Here is a 21,723-nt window from a genome sequence, read left to right as displayed (position 1 = left end):
CTACTACTACACAATCAGTGAGGAAAAAATAAATACAAAGTAAGAAAAATAAGGTGCTCTAGTATTGTTTATCATGCATTTAAGAAGGTTCAGATAAAAAAAAAAAAAGTTTGTTAAAAGTCCAGATGGTTTTAGCATTCCCATTTTTTCCGGTGTCTAAGCTGCTTCTCCTTTTAAAGTCGCAGAAAGAAGGTCAGTTTCTCCACTGAGCAAATAGAGAGGGTTCCTCTGGAGCCAGCATTTTGTAATTTTTTTTTAAAAATTTAATTTACTTGCAGCCATAAAAATCTTCAACAATATATCTTACTTTTACTGAGGCCTTTAGGAATATTTCCAAGGTGCAAGAAAGTGAAGCAGAAATCAGGTTTGAGGTCCAGAATCCCTGAAACTAATTCCTTTCCAAAAAATATTCACATTCTTTCAAAGCTGACGTTGTTTTAGCATCTTGTTCCATGATTAGAAACACAAAAAAGTAGGAAAACAGAGAGCTATAATAAGAAATTAACAGCTCTGTTATCCTGTACCGTGGTGTCTGCTGGGTAGTTTGAAACGTACGGCTCGTCGTGTGCCTCCTTCCTCAGGGACGGGCAGTAACGCCTGCTACATGGAGGAGATGAGGAACATCGAGATCGTGCAGGGAGACCAGGGCCGCATGTGCGTCAACATGGAGTGGGGGGCGTTCGGAGACAACGGCTGCCTGGACGACATCAGGACGCAGTACGACCGCGCCGTGGACGAGAACTCGCTCAACGAAGGCAAACAGAGGTGAGGAGGCCCTCCCGGTGCCTGGCGTGATGGACGTGATCACACACACATCGAGATCAGGACACACACAGCAGATCGGGACAAAACCAAACATCATGATGTCTCTGACCAAACAGCTTGATATGGATAATGTGATGACTTCGAAGAGACGACTGTTGGTGCTTTTTGTGAAATTCTTTTAGATAGATAGATAGATAGATAGATAGATAGATAGATATACTTTATTGATCCCAACCAGGGAAATTCTGGTGTTCCAGCAGCAACAGTAGAAACATATAATAAAGTTAAATAAAATAGAATAAAAGCTAAATATATACAATAAAGACGATAAAGGCTAAAACTAAAAATATACAATAAGGGCTAACCTAAGAAAAAGAGATATGAGATGTGAAATATACAGATGGTAATGAATATGAAATATACAGATGGAATTGAAGTATATAATATTATTGTATAATTTTACAAAACACCACCAAGCAGGTTGAGGCAAAAAAATAAATAAATAAATAAATAAAGCAGATACAAAAATCTAATAAGTTCAGGAAAACTGTCTCCTTTTACTGAAATGCAGCTTTTAAAACAGAGACGGCCCTCAGGCTAAATCGCACCACATTTGGAAGCAGAAAAGGGAGAAAAGTCAAACATTTTTAAATCAAAACATTTTAAATAAAACTGAAATATTTGAATCCAAATGTGTAATAACCTAATGAATAGATTGCTATGATAAAGTGATAAATTAATTAGACTGAGCACTACAAAACCATCCATTGATCAGTAGTATGGGAAAAAACAGCAGGCGAGTTGGTGTGTTTTGTTATTTTAGTGAACCTGCTGTCAAAAAAGCTAAAGGTCAACATGGAGCGCACAATTTCTCAAGAAAGACAGAAAGATTGTTTATTTTCTCCTGGGAGGTAAACGGCAAACCTGCCTGCGATGTATCTGTTGCATCTCTCTCTTCTGCTTCGTGTAAGTCTACATCATGTGTCACTTTGATGAGCCACCATGCAGTTTCTCATTTGACTGGTTGGCTCCAAATTGATTAATTTAAAATAGAAAATCAGAAAGTAGCCTAAAATATCCATGTGTTGAGCAAAAACCTATTCGGCCACCGTGAAGTTCTCATCTGAATGTATGTGGCCCGCCTCCTATATGAGTCTGAGACCCCTGCTTTAAAAACAGGAAAAGACTCGCGCCATATCCTGATATTACAATATCCAAAATAGACTAGACGATATCTACTCTCATATCACAATATCAATATAATGCTGATATACTGTCCAGCCTTATGGGGGAATTTAAACAGCTCTGACAGACACATAGAGCACGTCACTCTGCCACTGCCATCCACAGTCTCAGTTTTAATTCACGTTATTAAAACATTAAACTCAATTCATATTATTATTCACACAGAACTTAGGAGCCAGAAGAAGCAGAACCTCAAGAAAAGCTGCAGCACTGAGAAATTAAATTGAGTAAACTGACTTCCATTGATACAAGTCCAACACATTTGTTGTTTTTCAAGATTTATACTATTTAAATAAGAGCTCAGCTGTGCAGCGGGTACACTGTGTGTTTTTGGAGAACAATGCCAACACTGATATTTTTGGTTAGACGGATGCCGGCGACTGATCATGTTTGTCAGTGTTCATATCAAAATATTATTGTGTGTTTTTCCTGTGGTGGAAAAGCCCCCGACACACCATTTCTACCATCATGTCACTGATTCTTGGGAATTTGGATAAGACAGGTTTTAACAATCCTGAGCACTGTTATAAACATTTTTCAGACTTCAGTCATCACGTCACACAGAAAACCTGACGGTGGTGACGTCTGACGGTGGTGACAAAAACCTGCTCTTTCACATGATCAGCATGAGTTGTTCACATTAGCCAGCTTGTTTCCCCCCTGTTGCTACCTACATCAGACCTCTTCTTAAAAAGTATACATTTATTCCATAATCTAATTTAATATTTTTTATACAGAAGTGACGGTGTTGACAAATTATGGTTGTGGCAGTAGCAGTGTCCAAAAATATGAAGAGATTTAAGAGAAAATAGAAAACTTACAGGAGCCTAAGTGGTCTTGAAGCATGCAGTAGAGCTGAAGGTTTGAAAAGGGCTCCTCAGGAATGTAACTGACCTTGTAGTTTTTTTTATTATTATTTTTTAAATAAATATCTGACGGTGGTGACGAATATCTGGGACACATTTTGAGGAACCACAAAATAATAGTAAATATTGTTCAAAACCCATCGTTTGTAGTTTTTAATACATATTATGATGTACTCTTTCATGTGGTAAAGATATTATTCAATGAAATTATTACTTTTTGTTGTTTTAATCAAGTTGAAATGATTATCTCCTATCCGAGGACAACTGGTTTTGTAGGCCATGGGCCAACATATAATCATTAAATTAATACAAATTAAAAATAAACCTATAAAAGAACCTTACAAATGTGCAAAGGACCCCATGATTATGCCCTTGATTCTTTTTATTCATTAATATGTAAATTTCCAGCAGAAATAGCATTTTTCTTAGTGGGACATGATTTATCCAAATTCTCAAGAATCAGTGATCTGACACTATAATGTCCCTCTGAAATCCGAAAAAAAAAAACAAAAAAAAAAAAAAAAAAACTATCCTACCATGCAATTCGCCTGGCATCAGGTCTAAATTTGAAAATGAGTGAAACCACATTTTCCTCCAACTCACTTCCATTCCACATGGCCAAAAAATAAATACATAAATAAATAAAATAATAAAATGAAAGGATTCACTTCCTGGTGAGGCGATTCTGAGTTGTGACCAGAAAAATCACAAGCAGGTGCAGGCGACTCCCATTTGTGTGTAATTGTTAACTCATCCTGGAGGAAAGCTTTGGTTTATCAGTGTCTACCGAGCCACGCTTATAAATCAGCAACCTTTCTCCATCGCCTCAACAAAAACAACACAGACGCCAAAACCCCCCCTGCTGATCTTCAGGAAACATTTTCCCAAAAACCGCCCGAGTGGAATACAAACCTGGGAGCTTTATTTTAAACGTCCTGGATCGCCCATATTCAGCAAGACAGGATGCAACATTTTCCTGCAATTTGCTTATTCTAAATTCACATGGATCCAAAAGACCAGAGCTGGAAATCAACAGCCTAGTGTCAAGTGATTTGTAAATTAAAGAGAACGACGCTTAATTGATTTTTAAATTCTTTCTTTGGATTTTTCTAAACTTTTTGACACTTATTTTTTGTGCATTGGCGACTACACAGGCCAAAACAAGCCGCTACAGATGTTTAAAAATAATCTTTCTCCCATGTCTGATTTAATCAAAGTATTTTATCGTGATCTTTCTATTTCTCACGATGAAAGGCGTACTGTTTTTTTTTTTTTATTGTTTTCTTTTTTGAGTGAGTGTGTGATGGCATTAGCACTAACACAGATGTTTCTCCTCCTCGAACGTGTCAGATATGAGAAGATGTGCAGCGGCATGTACCTGGGAGAGATCGTCAGGAACATTTTGATCGACCTGACCAAGCGCGGCTTCCTGTTCCGGGGACAAATCTCCGAGACGCTGAAGACCAGGGGCATCTTCGAGACCAAGTTCCTGTCCCAGATAGAGAGGTGAGCGCTCCCGTCGCAACTAAATCACTGACTTACTGCCACATCAAAACCTCAAAGCTCTGTGGAGGAAATCCATCCTCAAGTATTTTAACACTAAAAAAAAAAAAAAAAAAAAAAAACTAAGTGTTGTACCTTGTGTTTCTTTCCCATTTTGTCATAAGGGGCCCCCGTCATTATGGGAAAACTCCTCTGAATCAGTGTCTGAAACAGAAACAGACAAGGCAGAGAGAAAATGAGGACACCAAAAAGTAAAATTACAACACACTGATCTCAGGGTATATGCAGGAATCTTGAAGTTAATTTTTAAGTTTATTTTTTAAGACTTTTTTCAAGACCTTCTCAATATTTTTTAATACCCCACAGCCACTTCAAGCTGTAACCATTGACATCAGTGATATTTTTAACTTAACAGTTTTCGTTTGTGATAAAGACTATAGACTACTATGATACAACAAAATTCAGTTAGTCAATTCCCATTGACACAATGCTTATCTTCTTCTTGCATAATGTACAATATGCCTCCCTGACATTCCCCATCGACTTGCTGCAGCCAGTCTTTGAAGTCCAGCATTTCCAGCCAGGACGCTGCAAATTTGCACTTTCCCATTATGTTACCGTTCAGCCATTCATGCGTTCACCAGCCTTCTCTTCCGTTTTCGCGGGGCTTCATGTAACATTTCGGTGCGTTCGTAATATGCACTGGGAGCGCCAGAGCGTACTTTGTGCTTCTGAATTTCCACCCGCCCGCTCGCTCTGCCGCTCTCAGAGACAATTTACGAACGCACCCACAATAGCCTCATTTTTTATGTACCTGTTCATCTTTGTTTTTTAATAAAAATGAATAAATTCACACACTTTTACGATGTTTTAGGGACTCAAACTCTTGGACAGCTAATTCAGAAAAAAATACTTACAAAATTTAAGACTTTATGAAGTCGTGATGAGACTTTTTAATACTTTTTAAGGGTCTTAATTTTTCCAAAATTGATTTATCACCTTTTAATACTTTTCAAGACCCCGCGGATACCCTGGATCATTACAAAATGATACCCGACAGTGTAACAGTAAGAAAAGGGTGGATTTTGTCCCTAAACAAAAAAAGCATGATTGCACAAAAGCATTTACTAATAAAAATTCCTACATAGCGACATTATTCATATCAAAGTAGCATCTGATGGGGAAAATACACCTTAGAAGAGGAGGAGGAGAAGGGACACACACAGTCGAGTCAGTTTATACAACATTAAGCCTACCTTAGCCTCTCAGAGCAGCTGTGAGGTATCCAGTGACTCTCCTGCTGTTGGCTGACCTTTGACCTCCCTCGCCCCCCTCTCCTCCTCCCCACAGCGATCGTCTGGCGCTGCTGCAGGTCAGGGCGATCCTGCAGCAGCTGGGGCTGGACAGCACCTGCGACGACAGTATCATCGTCAAGGAGGTGTGCGGCACCGTGTCCCGCCGCGCCGCTCAGATCTGCGGAGCCGGAATGGCGGCCGTGGTGGACAAGATCCGTGAGAACCGAGGGCTGGACCACCTGGAGATCACCGTCGGGGTGGACGGCACGCTGTACAAGCTGCACCCACAGTAAGACACGGGCGGACGGGAGGGCTGCAGGGTCACAACCAAAACATTATGATAAATATACATTTTGGTGGGGAAAAAAGAAATCAGATAGATAGATAGATACTTTATTCATCCCGAAGGAAATTCACAGTTTTTCAGCAGTATCCACAGATTACAATATTAAATAAATAAAAAATAAAGAATAAGATCTAAGTACAACACACTAGAGATCTAGGTACAACAGTGTGCAAAAAACAATGTGCAAAGAACCATGTGTATAGGTGTATAAAATGTGCATAGATGTAGGTCAATGTGCAAATTTAGAAGAAATATACAGTATACACAGATGATAAATAACAGTAAGCAATATAAACACTATAAACAAGGAATATATAAAAAAAAATAGAAATATGAACAAGTGGCAACAAAAATTTCATATTTCAAAACCTCTAAAAGAGGATTCAGACTGTTAAGGCATCATTTTTGCACCTGACACTTTTTGTTCACAATGAAATTAAAAATGACTTTTTCAACCTTGTTAGTTATAGCTTTATGGTTTAACAGCCCAAAAAAATTAAAATGAACCTTTTTTGGTGTATTTTCAAATCAAACCTCGGGTGGTGTGACCTCACACTGTACCGGCTGGTTGGTTTATGCTTTTCGGAGGATGCTCCCCACACTTTATATCCCAATGATGTTTTAACAGAAAATGTTATCCAATTATGTAATCTAGGTACTCTCAAAAGACCATTTAAATTTGGACTTTGAAAAGGACCTTTATTAAACGCCGGTGCAGATCATTAGGAAAAAAAAAAAGGTTTTACGTTTTTCAAACAGTGTGAGGACAACTTCATACGGCCCAGAGATCCACGCGGCCTTAAACAGATGATAACTGTCTCACTGGTCACTCACTCATTTACTTTTAACTAAACAAATCCAGTAGCTCTTAAAGCTGCTAACTAAACGGCTGACTGTTATACTTCTGATCATTGGGGCTTTGTTTCAAGCCGCCTCTCTGTTCGCTGTATCAGCACAGACACCGAAGAGCACACCTGTAGTCTGTCACAGGTACAATGGATGATGTTGCTTGTCGTTTGCCAACTTCATTTCTGCATTTGGCGGCATTAAATCTTGACTGAGAACAGAATTGGCACCTGAAATTACTCCGGGTGCCAATTCTTTACATTGCATGAGGAGCACTGCTATGTAATAATTAAACTATTATACTATAAAAACTTGCAGTGCAATTATAGAGGAAGGGTTACTGCCAAGCCTTCTCAAGGTGTCACGTGGCTCATTTCAACCAAACCTCAGATGCACACGCAATCAAACACAGGAACAGGCAACGGCTTGCTGTAAAGTTCACAGCATCTGCAGGTTTTCATCCAAACCAAACACTTCCAACAGGTGATTCCACCATCCAGTTCCTCCTCTTGGGCTGAAGGTGAGCTAATTGGTGAAGTCACCTAGAACAAAAACCCACAGGTGCATGACCGCCACCCTTTGCTGCAACACTTTGCTGGTTCCTACGTAGCTGCTCAGCTCCAGAGAGCGTGGGAGCACATTTCCTCCGACTTCAGTAGCAAATCCTCCTCTGACCCCCGTTTCCTGTTGCTCTCCACCCACAGCTTCTCCAGAATCTTCCAGCACACAGTGAAGGAGCTGGCCCCCAAATGTGAGGTCACCTTCCTGCTATCGGAGGACGGCAGCGGCAAGGGCGCCGCCCTCATCACAGCCGTGGGCTGCCGCCAGAGAGAGATGGACGCACAGCAGCAGTGAGGAGCTCCGCCCTGCCTTTCGGCCTCGAAAGCGATTTTGCTGCTCCACGTTGACCTTCACCCGCCGCACAGCCCCATCTCGCCATCATCGCCCCTTGGCAGCCGTGACTCCACCTCCGCCCCAACTGGCCCCGCCCACTGCCAGAGAGACGTGCTGAACGCATAAGGAATTATAACTGAATAGCCTAAATATTTATTTATACCACACCAGAGGGTTTATTATTTCAATGTTTGTACATTTTCCTCAGTAGCTTGTTGTCAATAATCTGCTAAACCTAAACTCCTTAGGTGTGGAGTATTTGTGTATTGCTAACTTTATTTTTATATGGAGGCAAATATATAATTGTATTTATATAGCGAAGGCCACTTTGAATCCCAGAGGTCATTAGGATTTTGCACCACAGACACGAAAAAAATTCCTCTGTACTTTTTATATATTAGGGTTACAAGAGCAGCATTTCAATGTCACCTCCGAATGGAGGAGCTCCTTCGCTGAATGCATTTTTACAGGCGCCACTGGTTCGCTAAACCGTTTTTTTTTTTTTTTTTTTTCTCCAAAAGGGCTCGCTGCATAGGGTTGAATGCAAGAGTCACGGCTGTTCAAATCATCCTCATTTTATGTACCACACACACACACACACACATAAACACACACACTCACACCATGTGCTACGCTACTAACCCGTTTTTGTGTACATGTCAGTGTAACTCACGTATTGAAGTACTCCAGCAGCACCGTACCATTTATTCCTGAGGAGCTGAGAGCGTAGACCGGCCCCGGCGGAAAGTGTTAGCCTATCTTGTTGCTATTTGTGAACTACTATACTTTAGGTGTTGTGTTGAATCCCACCTCTACACATTGTATGTAAAAAAGAATAAATGTTTATCGGGCCCCCGAGAAGAGAGTGGATACCGAGAGCGCTTTTGTGTGTGTATCTGTAGCTGCGTGTCAGTATGTCCTAATGTAATGACCTGTAGCTTTCAATGTCCAAAGCTGTATGAAGACTGCATGCCTTACACCGAGACAAAGGACAGCACTGGATCCTTTTTCTTTTCTTTCTTTCTTTCCTTTTCTTTTTTTCTTTTTTTTTTACATCACTATAGATTTGTGATCAAGACGGTGAAAAGTGAATTCATTAAATTATATTTTGTTGTGCAGGAAAAGCCTGTGTGGTCTCTCTCGCTCCTTGGAAACTAGACTGGGATCTTAAAAATGGGCAGCCACGTTAAAGGAATAATCCAACGTTTTTTTGGGGGTTTTTTTTGGCTTACCAGGAATGAGACAAGACGTCCGACACCATTTTCACCTCTGTACATGCAGTGGTTCGGTTCTTATTGGTAGGATTTTGTGTTAGCTTAGCATAAAGACTTGAACTCTATGGGAGTCGCTAGTGAAAAAAATAATCCTTACAGCAACTCTGAAGCCATCTTATTTGCACAAGTAGAGGAAGATTCACCACAAATTCAATTCTCATTATATTCCAAGGCATGTATTTCAAATCCACATGATCCACTGTGGAAATAAAACAGCTTCAGAGTTGCTGTAAGGTTTGTTTGTTTTTTCACTTTGAGGGAGCCAGGCCTGTCCCTGTCAGAAAACAGCAGCAACTGTGGCGTGTGTGTGTGTGTGTGTGTGTGTGTGTGTGTGTGTGTGTGCAGGTCATGCAAATCAAAGAACCGAGGAGGTGGAAGTGCACGGTGTGGTGTTGACACTGATAACAGGCTGCACGTCTGACCGCGAGCGTCTGATTGTACCTGAAGGCTGAGGAGCAGATTAAGATTAAGCGATGACTGTCCCGCAAAGAAAAAAAACAAACAAAAAAAAAAACAACCATTTCTACAACCATTTCGGTATAATTACACACCAACTCCCTTCAAGAAATCGCACCAGGTTTAAAGTGTTTTTTCAGCATTTCCATCAAATATTCTAGTTTTTTCAAAAAATGTTCTCCCTCAACAAATAATGCCTGATGGCTGAATCGTCTCAACAGCATCTATTTAAATATAATTACTTGGTGCATCAAGATAAAGAAATACTTCACCGCTAAACTATATATTCTGTATAATTCTCTCCTGAGATATTCACTGAAAATCACTCACTCACGATGAAGGTTGCAAAAAACTGCAGCCATTTCTGTTGGAAATGAGCTGATTGGTGAGTTCAACAAACACCAGGGAAGCGATTTGAAGCCGTTCGAGCAGTGACTCTGCATCTGTATGTTCAGTGTGCCCCAAACTAATATACTAATATACTAATATACTCTGCTAAATGGTGAAGTGCGGATTGAACTGCCGCCTGCCTCTCCCATGGGTAAACTGCAGATTCGAGCAATTATGGGTCTGCAGAACAAAGTTATGAATAATTAGCAGCAAGTCGCAGGCTGAAAAGATTAAGATGACAGTGACGTCCAATACCAAAGCATATTCTTATATAAAATAGCTAAATTTTTCCCTAATCCATACCCGGCGTTATGCAACATTAGACAAGCGGTTACATGCGGATGTGGGTGTGAGTTTCAGTAAAATTAGCATGTCAAGTGGCTGCAGTCCGGTGAGTTAGAGGGCAATTAGAGTCCTGCACTGGGATACCCCTCTGGTGCCATAAGTAACCTGCAAAAAGTGTGTGTGTGCAGGGAAAAAAATAATAATTTACAGGTGCAGGTACAGGTAAAAATGACTTGCATGCAGGCGGGTCATCAGTGAAAAAAAAAAAAGAGAAACGAAAAAGCAATCAGCGTAAAAGAAACAAAAATAATGCTCAGTGTTGCTGTGTATTTCCATCTTCACCAGCATCAGATGCATTTTATAAATTTCAATGTACAATATTCAAAGTTACGATCACCTAGGATTTTAAACATGATTATCCACCAGGGCGCCCCCCCAACCACGGGTTCAGTTTCAACTTGGACCCTTTGCTGCCCGTCATCCCCCCTCTCTCCCTTGTCTTTCCTGTTTATCTCCACTGTCACTGTCCAATAACTTACATCCTGCTGGGTGAAGAAAGAGGGGAGGTCACTGGCCTGAGAGACGCAGACTAACAGCGATCCAGGCCACACATCGATCCACATCCAGCAGACGACCTGCAAAAACAGCAAGTGGCGAACATCAGATTGTTGTCAGTCCATCCTCAAAAGCCAAGTTGGATGTATGAAGAAATTCAGGGGGTCAGGCTGGGTCCGGTCGGGTGCAGAATTGATTTAGAGATAATTGTGGGTGATGGGTCAGGGGCAGCATTGAGCTTTGTGAGTGTGGTTCAGATACGGGCGTGTAAAACTGGACCAGGGCAGCGTTCTGGGGTGAACTGCTAATGTGGGTGGATTCAGGTAAAACATCACGACTGCTTGATAAACCATTTTCCAAAAAGGTCTCGTGTGTGACCGGCCTCTACCTTCCTTACAGTTGCTTTTTTTTTTTTTTTCCTGCTGAAGCTTTAACCCAGCCCTGTCTCCTACAACACAAGCTGCTGATCGTCCCCCCTCCCTCTGCCACACACAATATCTAATCTCTCTTTTCCACCATCACGGTGCCAGTGCCTAATCTAGAACCAGTTCCACGTATTTCCACTGGAAAAAAGCACTGGTGCTGGGGTCCAGAAGCTGGCCACCAACATGGCTCCACATCACTGCTGGTCCAAAACTTGGAACCGCTGACGTCAGTGGCTATAGGAGGGGCTGCGGCAAGAGATTTCCGAGATATAGTGTCCGCTTTGCCGTCATATTGATAAAACATGAGCAAAAACAGCAGCAGCTTTCTCTGTGATAAAAAAAGACGAGCCAGCTCTGGGCCTCCATGGAAATGCAACGTCCGCTACGTAACGTTCGGCTCTGTAACCTGTTGAAATAAAGCCTGGTTCTCAAAAGGCACCAAGGCAGAACTATAAGAGATGCTGCTCATCAGATTATGACAGGACTTTGGGGCATCACACGTGTCACTGTTTCATCCCTGCATTCTCAAAGCGACCACAATTAGTCAAAGCAGGGCACTACAACATTCCTTTACTTGTTAGATTGATAAAAGTTTGGAGGAATGATGCATTTGAGCACCATATTGTCCCATTTGCTAAATAACAATACCCAGGGGGTGTCTGATTTGACGCGCTCTGTATCCCAGACGCCGCTGATCATTGTGTTCCAGTAATAAAAAAGAAAAAAAAAACATACTGTGACATATTTGATACTGATTGGCCCAGACTGAACCATCGTTCATTAGCCACAACACGCTGGCTGCTGCCTTGTTTATGCCTCGACGGTCCCTCTTCGTCTTACCTGTGTAGTGCTGCAGCCTCGTCTCCATCGCACACCTCCAGTCTGCATTCACACGACAGCCTGAGCCCACACACACACACACACACACACACACACACACAGAGGGAGACAGTTCAAACCAACAGGAGCTGCTTCACTCTGATAAAGACGGAGATGATGAATGCATCGCTTCAGTGCATTCTTGCTTATGTAACTCATTGTTTTATTATCCGCAGTACATTATCGTTCGTTATATTTTTTTATCTATATTATCCAAGGGTGGGGGAATAAATCACCTCACTAATATTTTTTTTTTGTTTGATTCTGAATTCATTTAAAGTAAATCATCTGAAACAAGACGACCAAAGGAATCTGTTGGTACCCAGTATGTCATGCTCAGTTGTCGGCAAGGAGGCAAAATATTGTTCCAAAGCTACATTTTGGTGACATGGTCATCTCCAGCAGGGTCCCTTGACCTCTGACCTCCAGATGTGTGAATGAAAATGGGCTCTCTGTGTGTGCAGACTGGGGCCTAAACAGTCTTGGAGCTGCATCAGTTGGCTTTGACTGGAAAGCTGAGACTCTTGTGGATTCAATGAGCCACATTTGATTCCTGTGTGATGATGTTGGCCCCCATAGCAGCCATTTCACTGCAGGCAGAGACTTTTGTCAAACTGGACATCGCTGCATAAAATGACCTATAGTGACCTCTAGGAGAATCACAGCCTCATCAAACTTTACAGCTAGAAAGTAGAGGAGAATTCAAAAAACAAAAACTGCAATAAATTATACTATCGAATCATAATACATATCAAATTGGCACCCAAGTATCGTGATAGCATCAAATCAGGAGATAAGCATATCATCCTGGCCCTAATATTATTTGTTTGGCTGCCAATTTCCCTGAGAATCACTAAAATTTGATCTAATGGACTGGATAGATTAGAGTTTAACCAATAACATGTCTGTGTCTGCAAGTTAGTGTGCATGTGTTTGCTTCTTTAATTCTTTGTGCGTATGTTTATGCAAATTATGTTTAACATGGTCACGCTGCCTTGTGTGTGTATTTATGTGCTTGTAGTCATAAATTTTCCAGCACTGTGCATTTTATAGGCTACAAGTGCATATGCATTTTAGAATCAGACATACTTTATTGATGATTGAAAATTCACTCAAGTGTCAAAATCATTGAGTTTGGGCTAGTTGCAGTTGCACAAATGCTCAAAAGAATTAAAATTTAAGAAAAAAAAAGAAGAAATAAAATATGTGCCTTAGAAATGTGTCAAACAGTAGATAGATAGATAGATAGATAGATAGATAGATACTTTATTCATCCCGCAGGAAATTCGCAGTTTTTCAGCAATATCCACAGATTACAAGATTAAATAAATAAAAAGTAAAGAATAAGATCTAAGTACAACAGAATAAGATCTGAGTACACCAGAATAAGACTTAAGTACAACCCAGTGTGCAAAAAGCAATGTGCAACAAAAAAAAACAGAAAAAAACGTGTGCATGGGTGTATAAAATGTGCATAGAGGCAGGTCAATGTGCAAATTTAGAAGAAATATACAGTATACACATGATAAATAGCAGTAAGCAATATAAACACTATAAACAAGGATTATAAAAAAAAAATAGAAATATGAACAATTTAAACAGAAGTATTAACAATTTAAACAGCAGTGGAAAATAACCTAACCCTAATAACCTATGTGCATGCTGTATAAATATGTGCATTGTGCATTAATCGTGAGCTAGGTCTGGAAAAAAAAAAAAGTATGTGCATCATATCTGAATATGTGCATTAATAATCCTACTGAATACATAATAAGGGTAGGTAGGTAGGTAGGTAGATACTTTATTCATCCCGCAGGAAATTCACATTTTCTTCAGCAGTATCCACAGATTACAGATTAAGTAAATAAAAAAAACAGAAATAAAGAATAAGATCTAAGTATAACAGAATAAGAATAACCTAACAACAGAACAACAGAATAACCTAAGTACAACCCAGTGTGCAAAAAGCAATGTGCAACAAAAAAAAAAACAGAAAAAAACGTGTGCATGGGTGTATAAAATGTGCATAGAGGTAGGTCAATGTGCAAATTTAGAAGAAATATACAGTATACACATGATAAATAGCAGTAAGCAATATAAACACTATAAACAAGGATTATAAAAAAAAAAAATAGAAATATGAACAATTTAAACAGAAGTATTAACAATTTAAACAGCAGTGGAAAATAACCTAACCCTAATAACCTATGTGCATGCTGTATAAATTATGTGCATTGTGCATTAATCGTGAGCTAGTTCTGGAAAAAAAAGTATGTGCATCATATCTGAATATGTGCATTAATAATCCTACTGAATACATAATAAGGGTAGGTAGGTAGGTAGGTAGATACTTTATTCATCCCGCAGGAAATTCACATTTTCTTCAGCAGTATCCACAGATTACAGATTAAGTAAATAAAAAAAAAAAATAGAAATAAAGAATAAGATCTAAGTATAACAGAATAAGATCTGAGTACAACAGAATAACCTAAGTACAACCCAGTGTGCAAAAAGCAATGTGCAACAAAAAAAAAAACAAAAAACCGTGTGCATGGGTGTATAAAATGTGCATAGAGGCAGGTCAATGTGCAAATTTAGAAGAAATATACAGTATACACATGATAAATAGCAGTAAGCAATATAAACACTATAAACAAGGATTATAAAAAAAAAAAAAAGAAGAAGTATGAACAATTTAAACAGCAGTGGAAAATAACCTAACCCTAATAACCTATGTGCATGCTGTATAAATATGTGCATTGTGCATTAATCGTGAGCTAGTTCTGGAGAAAAAAAAAGTATGTGCATCATATCTGAATATGTGCATTAACAATCCTACTGAATACATAATAACTACAGAGTGCAAGTACTGCAAGTGCACGCATGCATTTGTGGTTTAAAGCAGAACAAACTAAAAGGACTGTCGTGATCACAGTCATACTCTGTGTGTGTGTGTGTGTGTGTGTGTGTGTGTGTGTGTGTGTGTGTGTGTGTGTGTGTGTGTGTGTGTGTGTGTGTGTGTGTCTCCAGCTCTCACCAGGTTGTGGTGCGTTAGAGGGCTTCCTGCTGCATCCATCTCTGAAATCAACAAGCAGCCGTGTGTCACTGCACATTGCAGGTACGTAACGCAGGTAAAGCGAGCCGCGGTGACACCGTACCTGTAAACCAGCGACCCCGAAGGCGCTTTGTGCTCTAAAAAGGCTCGTAGCTGTTTAGCTGGCAGGTTAACTTCAGTAGTTTTGCTGTGTCGGGCTGGACGCTAGCTAGTGATCTGGGTTAGCTTTGTATTGGAGCTTCGACAGCCGCTTTGTTGTTCAGCTCGCCAGGCGGCCAGATGTCACCCGATATTTCGCAGCTAAAGTATGTTTTCGTGTGGCTGCGGTGTTTTGCGTGCATGGGGCAAATTCCCGCATTTCGTTTAGATTAGTGTGCGGGACCGGAGCGGCTAATGTCAACAGCTAACGTTAGCTAGCGTTAGCTCGTCCGCTTGTTGCCGTGGCTAACGTTAGCTAGTTAGCAGCCCGTTTACTCGAACTGGCAGCGGCGTTTGAAGTCAACGGGGCGTTTTTTTGTCGCGCAGTTGCTCTCAAACTGCGTGTTTTTGGGTGTGTTTGGCTCTAACTTACAGTCGGAGGGTCACAGCAGTTGCACCCGCGGCCACCCGCCGTGCACAGCAGACAGGTAATCTGTTTCTGAACGTGACCTAACGAGCTGTCGGACCCGCGCGCGGCACGTGCTGTCATTTGTCCAAAACAGGTGTTCGAGATGACGCGCGCGATTGATTTTTATTACGGGTTTGATGACTAATTAGCAAGCGGGTCAGCTGTCACCTCTGTCACCCCCTATCTGTCAGGCACACGGTTTACATTAAATGCAGGAAGTCAAAAACACTTTGTGCAGCTGAATATTTTGCATTTCTCACGTCTTCTCCTGATTGATTTTTAACAGGGTTTAACTGAGCCGGTGGGGAAACATCCTCTCGAGGTGCTTCCCTCTCAGGAACACAAAGGCAGCTGCTTGCGCTCTTGAAAACAGCAGCGAAGAAACTTGGAAGCTCCACATCAGCCTGATGACTGTTTGAAGGGAGGCGGCCCCACCGTGGCCCATGCACTGTACCCGTTTCCCTCCCTGTCCTCCTCATCCCTCAAGCTGACGCAAAATCCCAGGCACCTCCCCCCCCTCCCCCACCCCCACTCCCACCCCGTCCCCAGCGTCCCGCCCCCTCCCGTCATGGCGCCTGGCACCGAGACCGTGCACTACATCCACCTCCACAACTCCAGCCAGTCCGTGCTGGAGGCCCTGCGCACGCAGCGGCGCGAAGGCCTCTTCTGCGACGTGACCGTGCGGATACACGACGCCTCGCTGCGCGCCCACGCCTGCGTCCTGGCAGCCGGCAGCCCCTTCTTCCAGGACAAGCTGCTGCTGGGGCACTCCGAAATCTCGGTGCCGCCGCTGGTGCCCGCAGAAACCGTGAAGCAGCTGGTGGATTTCATGTACAGCGGCTCGCTGGTGGTGCTGCAGTCGCAGGCCCTGTGCATCCTCACCGCCGCCAGCATCCTGCAGATCAAGACGGTCATCGACGAGTGCACCCAGATCATCTCTCAGAGGAAGGCGGCCGCAGGGGCGGCGGCGGCGGCCGCGGCGGGAGGGGCGATGCTTGGCGGGGTCCTCCCCAAGCAGGAGGAGCGCGGCGGGGGAAAAGGGAGGGAGAGCGGCGGCAGCAGCGGAGGAAGCTGCTCCGGCGGCGGCGCAGGTGCGGGCGGCGTTTACCCAAACTTCTCTAACTTCATGGCGGACTGCGGGGGAACCAACATGGGCGGCGGGCTGGGGGGTGCCAACGTCAGTGTTAGTGAGAGCGGCCCCGGCCCCATGGAGCAAGCCAACCCCGTGGGCCTGATGACCCTCGGCGACATGGGCCCCGGCTCCATGTGCGGGCCGGACGGGCTGGGCTCCGGCGCCGGCCCGGTCCTCATGAAGCAGACCTCCAGCTGCACTCAGGACGTCAGGTACAAGCTCCGAGACCTGTTGGCGCAGACCGCCAACGGAGCCAACGGCAGCAGCACAGGGAACCTCTCGGCGGGCTGCAGCTCCGGGGTGGGCAGCGTCGACAGCATCGGCAGGGAAAGCCTCCGCGGCAACGGCACCGACCTCTCCGACGACCTGGTGGGCATGGACAGGTACAGCGAGGAGGAGGACATGGACGGCAGAGAGCGGGGGAGAGACGGAGACCGAGACAGGGGGGCGGGACACAGCCGCAAGCAGAGGCAGCCGCTAAGACTCCAGGTAGGGCTGGGATGAGGGGAAGTGTTGCCATGGTTACAGCTTTCAGGCATGCAGAGCTGCAACGGTTTGCTTTTCTTTCTTGTTTCTGCTTTCCTTTCTCCCTCACTGCATTGGCGCATATCGCTGAGATGTTTCTGCACTTGACACAGCTGAAGCGAGGCTGTCGTCTAAACTCCCTCTGTAATTGCCCAGTTGATAATCTATGGACTTCTGCATTCCTACTGTAGGTCGTTAAGCCGGGTCTCGGTTGAAGGGCCGCGACCGCCTTTCATTGCTCCATTTCTCTTACAAATACCTGATCGCTGCTCTGCTGCACGGTTACAAGCATCGTCTCTAACACTCCCTAACATCACAGTTGACCTTTTTCTTCCCAGGTGCTGGAAGGAGAGGGAGTGGTGGTGAAAGACGAAGGCGTTCAGGACGCGGATGGGGCCGTCTACGCTCTGGAGGACGGGCGGCGAGAGGGAGAGCAGGAGGGCTCGCAGGAATCCATGGCGGGCTTCGGACAGGTGGGAATAAAGCAGAGGTGAACGGCAGCCAATGAGAGGGGCTGATAGACATAAAAACGAGCCAGTCGCTGCAGCGCGTCAGTGCCAGACGAGACGCTTCGTTGAAAAATAAATGATAAATGAGTGTAAAGCTCACTATTGAAAGGGATCTGTTAATTTACCAGCCATTGCTTATAAAAAAGCAACATTCTTAGTATATAACCTCTAGTTTTGAAATGATAATCCCTGATTATCAAGGAAAGAGATTTTTTTTCCATGATGTCTTATTTCTTTTTTTTACATTTTGATCATTTTTTTTTTCTGTGAGTGTCGTATGCTCAGTTTTTCTCTCACAAGATGTGAAGTAGGTAGGAAGGGAAAAAAAAAAAGAAAAAAAAAAACAGTGGAGTGGATTCATGCCGCAGCCTGGTGCACCCTGCAGACTACACAAGGAACATCTGCCGCACAGTCAGAAGGATTCAGCTCAGTCTGCCAGGTTTCTCACAAGTGCTGCATAGTAACTCGCGATAAGGAAAAGGAGCAGTCCAGTCCATCTAGGAGGGTTAGGACTAAGTTTCCCGTTTTTAAAAGTAAAATATGTTATCAAGCTACAGTGCGTGAATTAATCTGCTGCTTGGATTTGGGGAGTTTTTCCTGCTCCACTTTGTTTTTCACACAAGATAATGCACCTGGCAGAAGCTTTGGAAAATCAAGTTCTCAGACAATTGTGCTCTTGGATAATGCTCTAATCACAGTTATTAGTTATAATTATTTAGAGTCGTAATTGTTTCCTTGCTTGTTTGCAGCCGATGCAGTTTTTTTTTTTTTTTTTTTTTTAAGTGGCAGCAGCTAAAATGTCTAATTTTCTCTCCAGCTGTGTAATCTCAGTGCTGTGGTCCTTAGTTACAAAAATTCAAATAATATCTCCTTGATTACTTTTAAAGACAAACTTCATACAGAATGCGCCGTCGTCGGGGTTTAATACCAAATGATCTTAAACTGATTCACTTTAGGAACTCAGCGGCTCTTTTCCACGTTTCCACAGACGCTCTGCGTCATGTTTCTCTGCTGCCTCTCCTTCTGAACTTCAGTTTTGGTCACACGATGCTCATCGCACGTTTAAAATTAGTGATTGGTCAGACGGAGTGGAATTACAACCACGTCAGCGTTGCAGAATAACACGATTATGCATTGCGGGAATCATAAAATTGCGATATACATGCAGTTATTTGCGACAAATCGATCAGTTAGTCGAAAAATTCTCAAAATCGTAATATGGCCAAGTGCGTTATCCAAATTGCAGGATTTGTGGATCTGTGACAGGATCTATGACAAAACACTTCTGCAGACAAAACATTGTGGTGCTACAGAGATGCGCTGGCCTACAAATAGCATTTTCCCGATGTAAGAAAAGCGTGTTTGTTTTGGTTCAGGCTCCTGCAAGAATCACACCATCATCACGAGATTCGCTTTTTTGTCAGTGAAAATGAAAATTACAACGCAGAAATGATCATTCCTGCTTAAAGCGTCAATCACATCGCAACCTCAGTGTGTGTGTAAAGGTAATGGCAGTATGATTTTTTTTCAGCGTATTGTTCTGCCCTGGTTCTAAGTTTTCAGTCTGCAGTGCTGATGCCTCGTGCAGCAGCATGTAGGGAGTGAAGGCAGCAGCAGCGACTCGGGGGATCAGAGCGATCCTCCCACTGCAAGCGTTTGAGTTCAGGCCCTCGACACGCCGAGCATCTGCTCTGCTGAAGTGTCCTTGAGCAAGACACTGGATGGCTTCCAGCTCTGTGGCTCCATAGCTGACCTCTGACCTCCCTGTGGAGGAGGGCTAGGCAAAACTGATTTTTTTTTTTCTTTGGGGAATAAAAGTATTGCAAGGAAAATATATAAATATATCGACATACCGCAGACTATTGATACTAACAGGGTTCTCTATTGCTGCATGTATTTCTGCTTATTCTTCTTTTCTTTTACCAGCTTCCATACTTGACAGCGCGAGAGACCTTGGGCCAGATGTATAAAACTCTGTAGATTCATGACTAAAACTGCGTGCGTGCACTAAGCCAGAAATATGCATACACATTCCTTTCATCAGGTTTATAAAGCCGCGCGTGCGCATCGTTCTGATTTATAAATCTCAGTCATGAAGGAACGAACGTGCACGCGCCTCTTTTACACTCCCACAATTAACTCAACACACCCTTAAGCAGCCGTTTTCACAGCAGCTCGCCGCCTGCAGCGCCGCTCTTCACACCTGAAGCAGACAGGAAATCCAAAGTGCCGTTTCACCGATTGTGCCGCACGTCGCCGCTCTCCTTCTGCCACAGCAGCTCGTCTTCGCACACGGCCAGGCGGCTCTTTGGACCGTCCATATGATTAATCCATCACGTGGATAAAATTAAAAGAATATTAAGAGCTAAATAAAACGTTGAATCTGCCTTAATGTAATTTAACTGATTGATCAAATTACTCTCACAAACATAATTCATTAATAAATGCACATTTGATGAACATTTTTATAAATCCAAGTGTAAACGCCAAAAAAAACAAACAAACTATCAACATACACAAACAATATTTTAGTAAAAACAAATTCTTTCTCTCACCTGATATTGCACCTCCTCGTCAGCCTCAGATCGCTCTAGAAGAACATGTATACCTTCAGTCTAAATAAATGCGTGAGGTGCTCGCAGTCTGTTGTTAAATATTTCAGTTTATGAGCAGGAGAAGGTGCATGCATGTGTTTTGTTTGTACGTATTGATTTGGTTTGAAGCGATGCTGAGCGTGTCTTCCTGTTCTCTCCGCTCAGATTAGTGTGACATCAGCTTTTATTTTTCACACCTAAAACACTAAAAGATTAATTGATTGGTCGTGATGGACGGATAAATCTGCAGACCATCGTTATCGGACGATATCGGCTTTAGCAGCGTCACCGTATCGGTTCAGTATTGGCTTTTTTCTGTCGATATTTGGCTGATTCTGACATTTCCACTTGTGTGAGTTTTTTTTTTCCTTGAGTGCATCACTTATTGCAAATGTAAAATTGCTGACAGAGTAAAATTAACCATAACTTTGTTTTTTGTTTTTTTTTTTTAAAAAAAAAAAAAAAAACTGAGCCCGTCTGAAAAGCTGAACCTATCCTGCACCTGCATTTGTATTATGTCTCATAAAAATGCAAAACATATTCCACTCCTTTCTGTACACTGAAGAACCAGATCAGTCAACAGTGAGAGTAATCATTAGTTGCAGATAGGGTGGCAAAGGGGTGGAAAATTTACAGTAAATTTCCGGAAACTTTGCAGAAACTTTGCGTTGGAAGTTAGGCTGCAGAATTTTAGAAATATTCCAAGTTGGAAACCTTCCATGGGAATTTACAGGAATTGACTGGGAATTTGGGCTAAGTTATACAAAATATAGCATATACAAGCATAAATATTTTGGTTTTTTATAAGTCAGACGTGCAAACTAATGCAAATTTCACAAATGATATTTTTGACTTTGACTTTATTTGTGAGTAGAACTTTACAAGATTCTTTCATTGAGCAACAAAAAACATGAACGCATTCTGCATTTTTCTGCATTTTTCCTCGATCCTCTCAGGTCTCGTGTGCAGGATTGTAAAAATGATCTGTGCATGTGCTGGAGGAGTGCACGGTGCAACTAACCAACATTGTGCTGCAAGATTTTTTTTTTTCTCAACTACATTTAAATTTATTCCCGTAAATTCCCATGGAAGGTTTCCAACTTTGAAAATTCCAGCAGTTTCGCAGTCCTAGATGCAGCTTTACGTATCTTGTAGTTTTTTTTTTTTTTTTTTAAATAAGCTATTAAGGCTTTTTGTGCACTGCTATACCAACGCATTCCCTTCATTTCTGCTTTTACTCTGTTACACGCTGCTTTTCGTGGTTTGTGGCCGCACAG

At 42.4% G+C, this 21,723-nt stretch overlaps 2 protein-coding genes and 1 long non-coding RNA gene across 6 annotated transcripts in view; 2 read left to right on the top strand and 1 right to left on the bottom strand.

Annotated features, from left to right (window-relative positions):
* LOC115368431 (hexokinase-1-like) overlaps positions 1-8,376 on the top strand; it is a 41,208-nt gene extending 32,832 nt beyond the window's left edge. For both annotated transcript variants that reach the window (XM_030064564.1, XM_030064571.1), the window contains 4 exons: positions 582-765; positions 4,227-4,382; positions 5,730-5,963; positions 7,571-8,376. In XM_030064564.1, coding sequence (XP_029920424.1) covers positions 582-765; positions 4,227-4,382; positions 5,730-5,963; positions 7,571-7,721 — 725 coding nt within the window. In that variant the 3' untranslated portion in view covers positions 7,722-8,376. The remainder of the gene's footprint in view (positions 1-581; positions 766-4,226; positions 4,383-5,729; positions 5,964-7,570) is intronic.
* Positions 50-15,773, bottom strand: LOC115368588 (uncharacterized). The gene is made up of 8 exons (XR_003929050.1): positions 15,651-15,773; positions 15,062-15,102; positions 11,986-12,045; positions 10,705-10,800; positions 5,636-5,987; positions 4,515-4,583; positions 4,255-4,365; positions 50-786 (listed from the first exon to the last, which is right to left on the bottom strand). It is a non-coding gene; the product is annotated as an uncharacterized LOC115368588 (long non-coding RNA).
* Positions 15,046-21,723, top strand: part of zbtb45 (zinc finger and BTB domain containing 45) — a 21,642-nt gene continuing 14,964 nt past the window's right edge. For 2 of the 3 annotated variants that reach the window (XM_030064602.1, XM_030064586.1), the window contains exons 1-3: positions 15,046-15,142; positions 15,973-17,307; positions 17,682-17,816. In XM_030064602.1, coding sequence (XP_029920462.1) covers positions 16,255-17,307; positions 17,682-17,816 — 1,188 coding nt within the window. In that variant the 5' untranslated portion in view covers positions 15,046-15,142; positions 15,973-16,254. Of the gene's footprint in view, positions 15,143-15,242; positions 15,385-15,972; positions 17,308-17,681; positions 17,817-21,723 lie in introns of those variants that run through there. The other variant, XM_030064594.1, reaches the window with a different exon arrangement.

The sequence above is a fragment of the Myripristis murdjan genome, chromosome 1 (assembly GCF_902150065.1).
Source record: "Myripristis murdjan chromosome 1, fMyrMur1.1, whole genome shotgun sequence".
In the NCBI taxonomy this organism is placed as follows: Eukaryota; Metazoa; Chordata; class Actinopteri; order Holocentriformes; family Holocentridae; genus Myripristis; species Myripristis murdjan.
The sequence above is the reverse complement of the archived record's forward strand: the minus strand, read 5'-3'. Positions and strand labels throughout refer to the sequence as shown.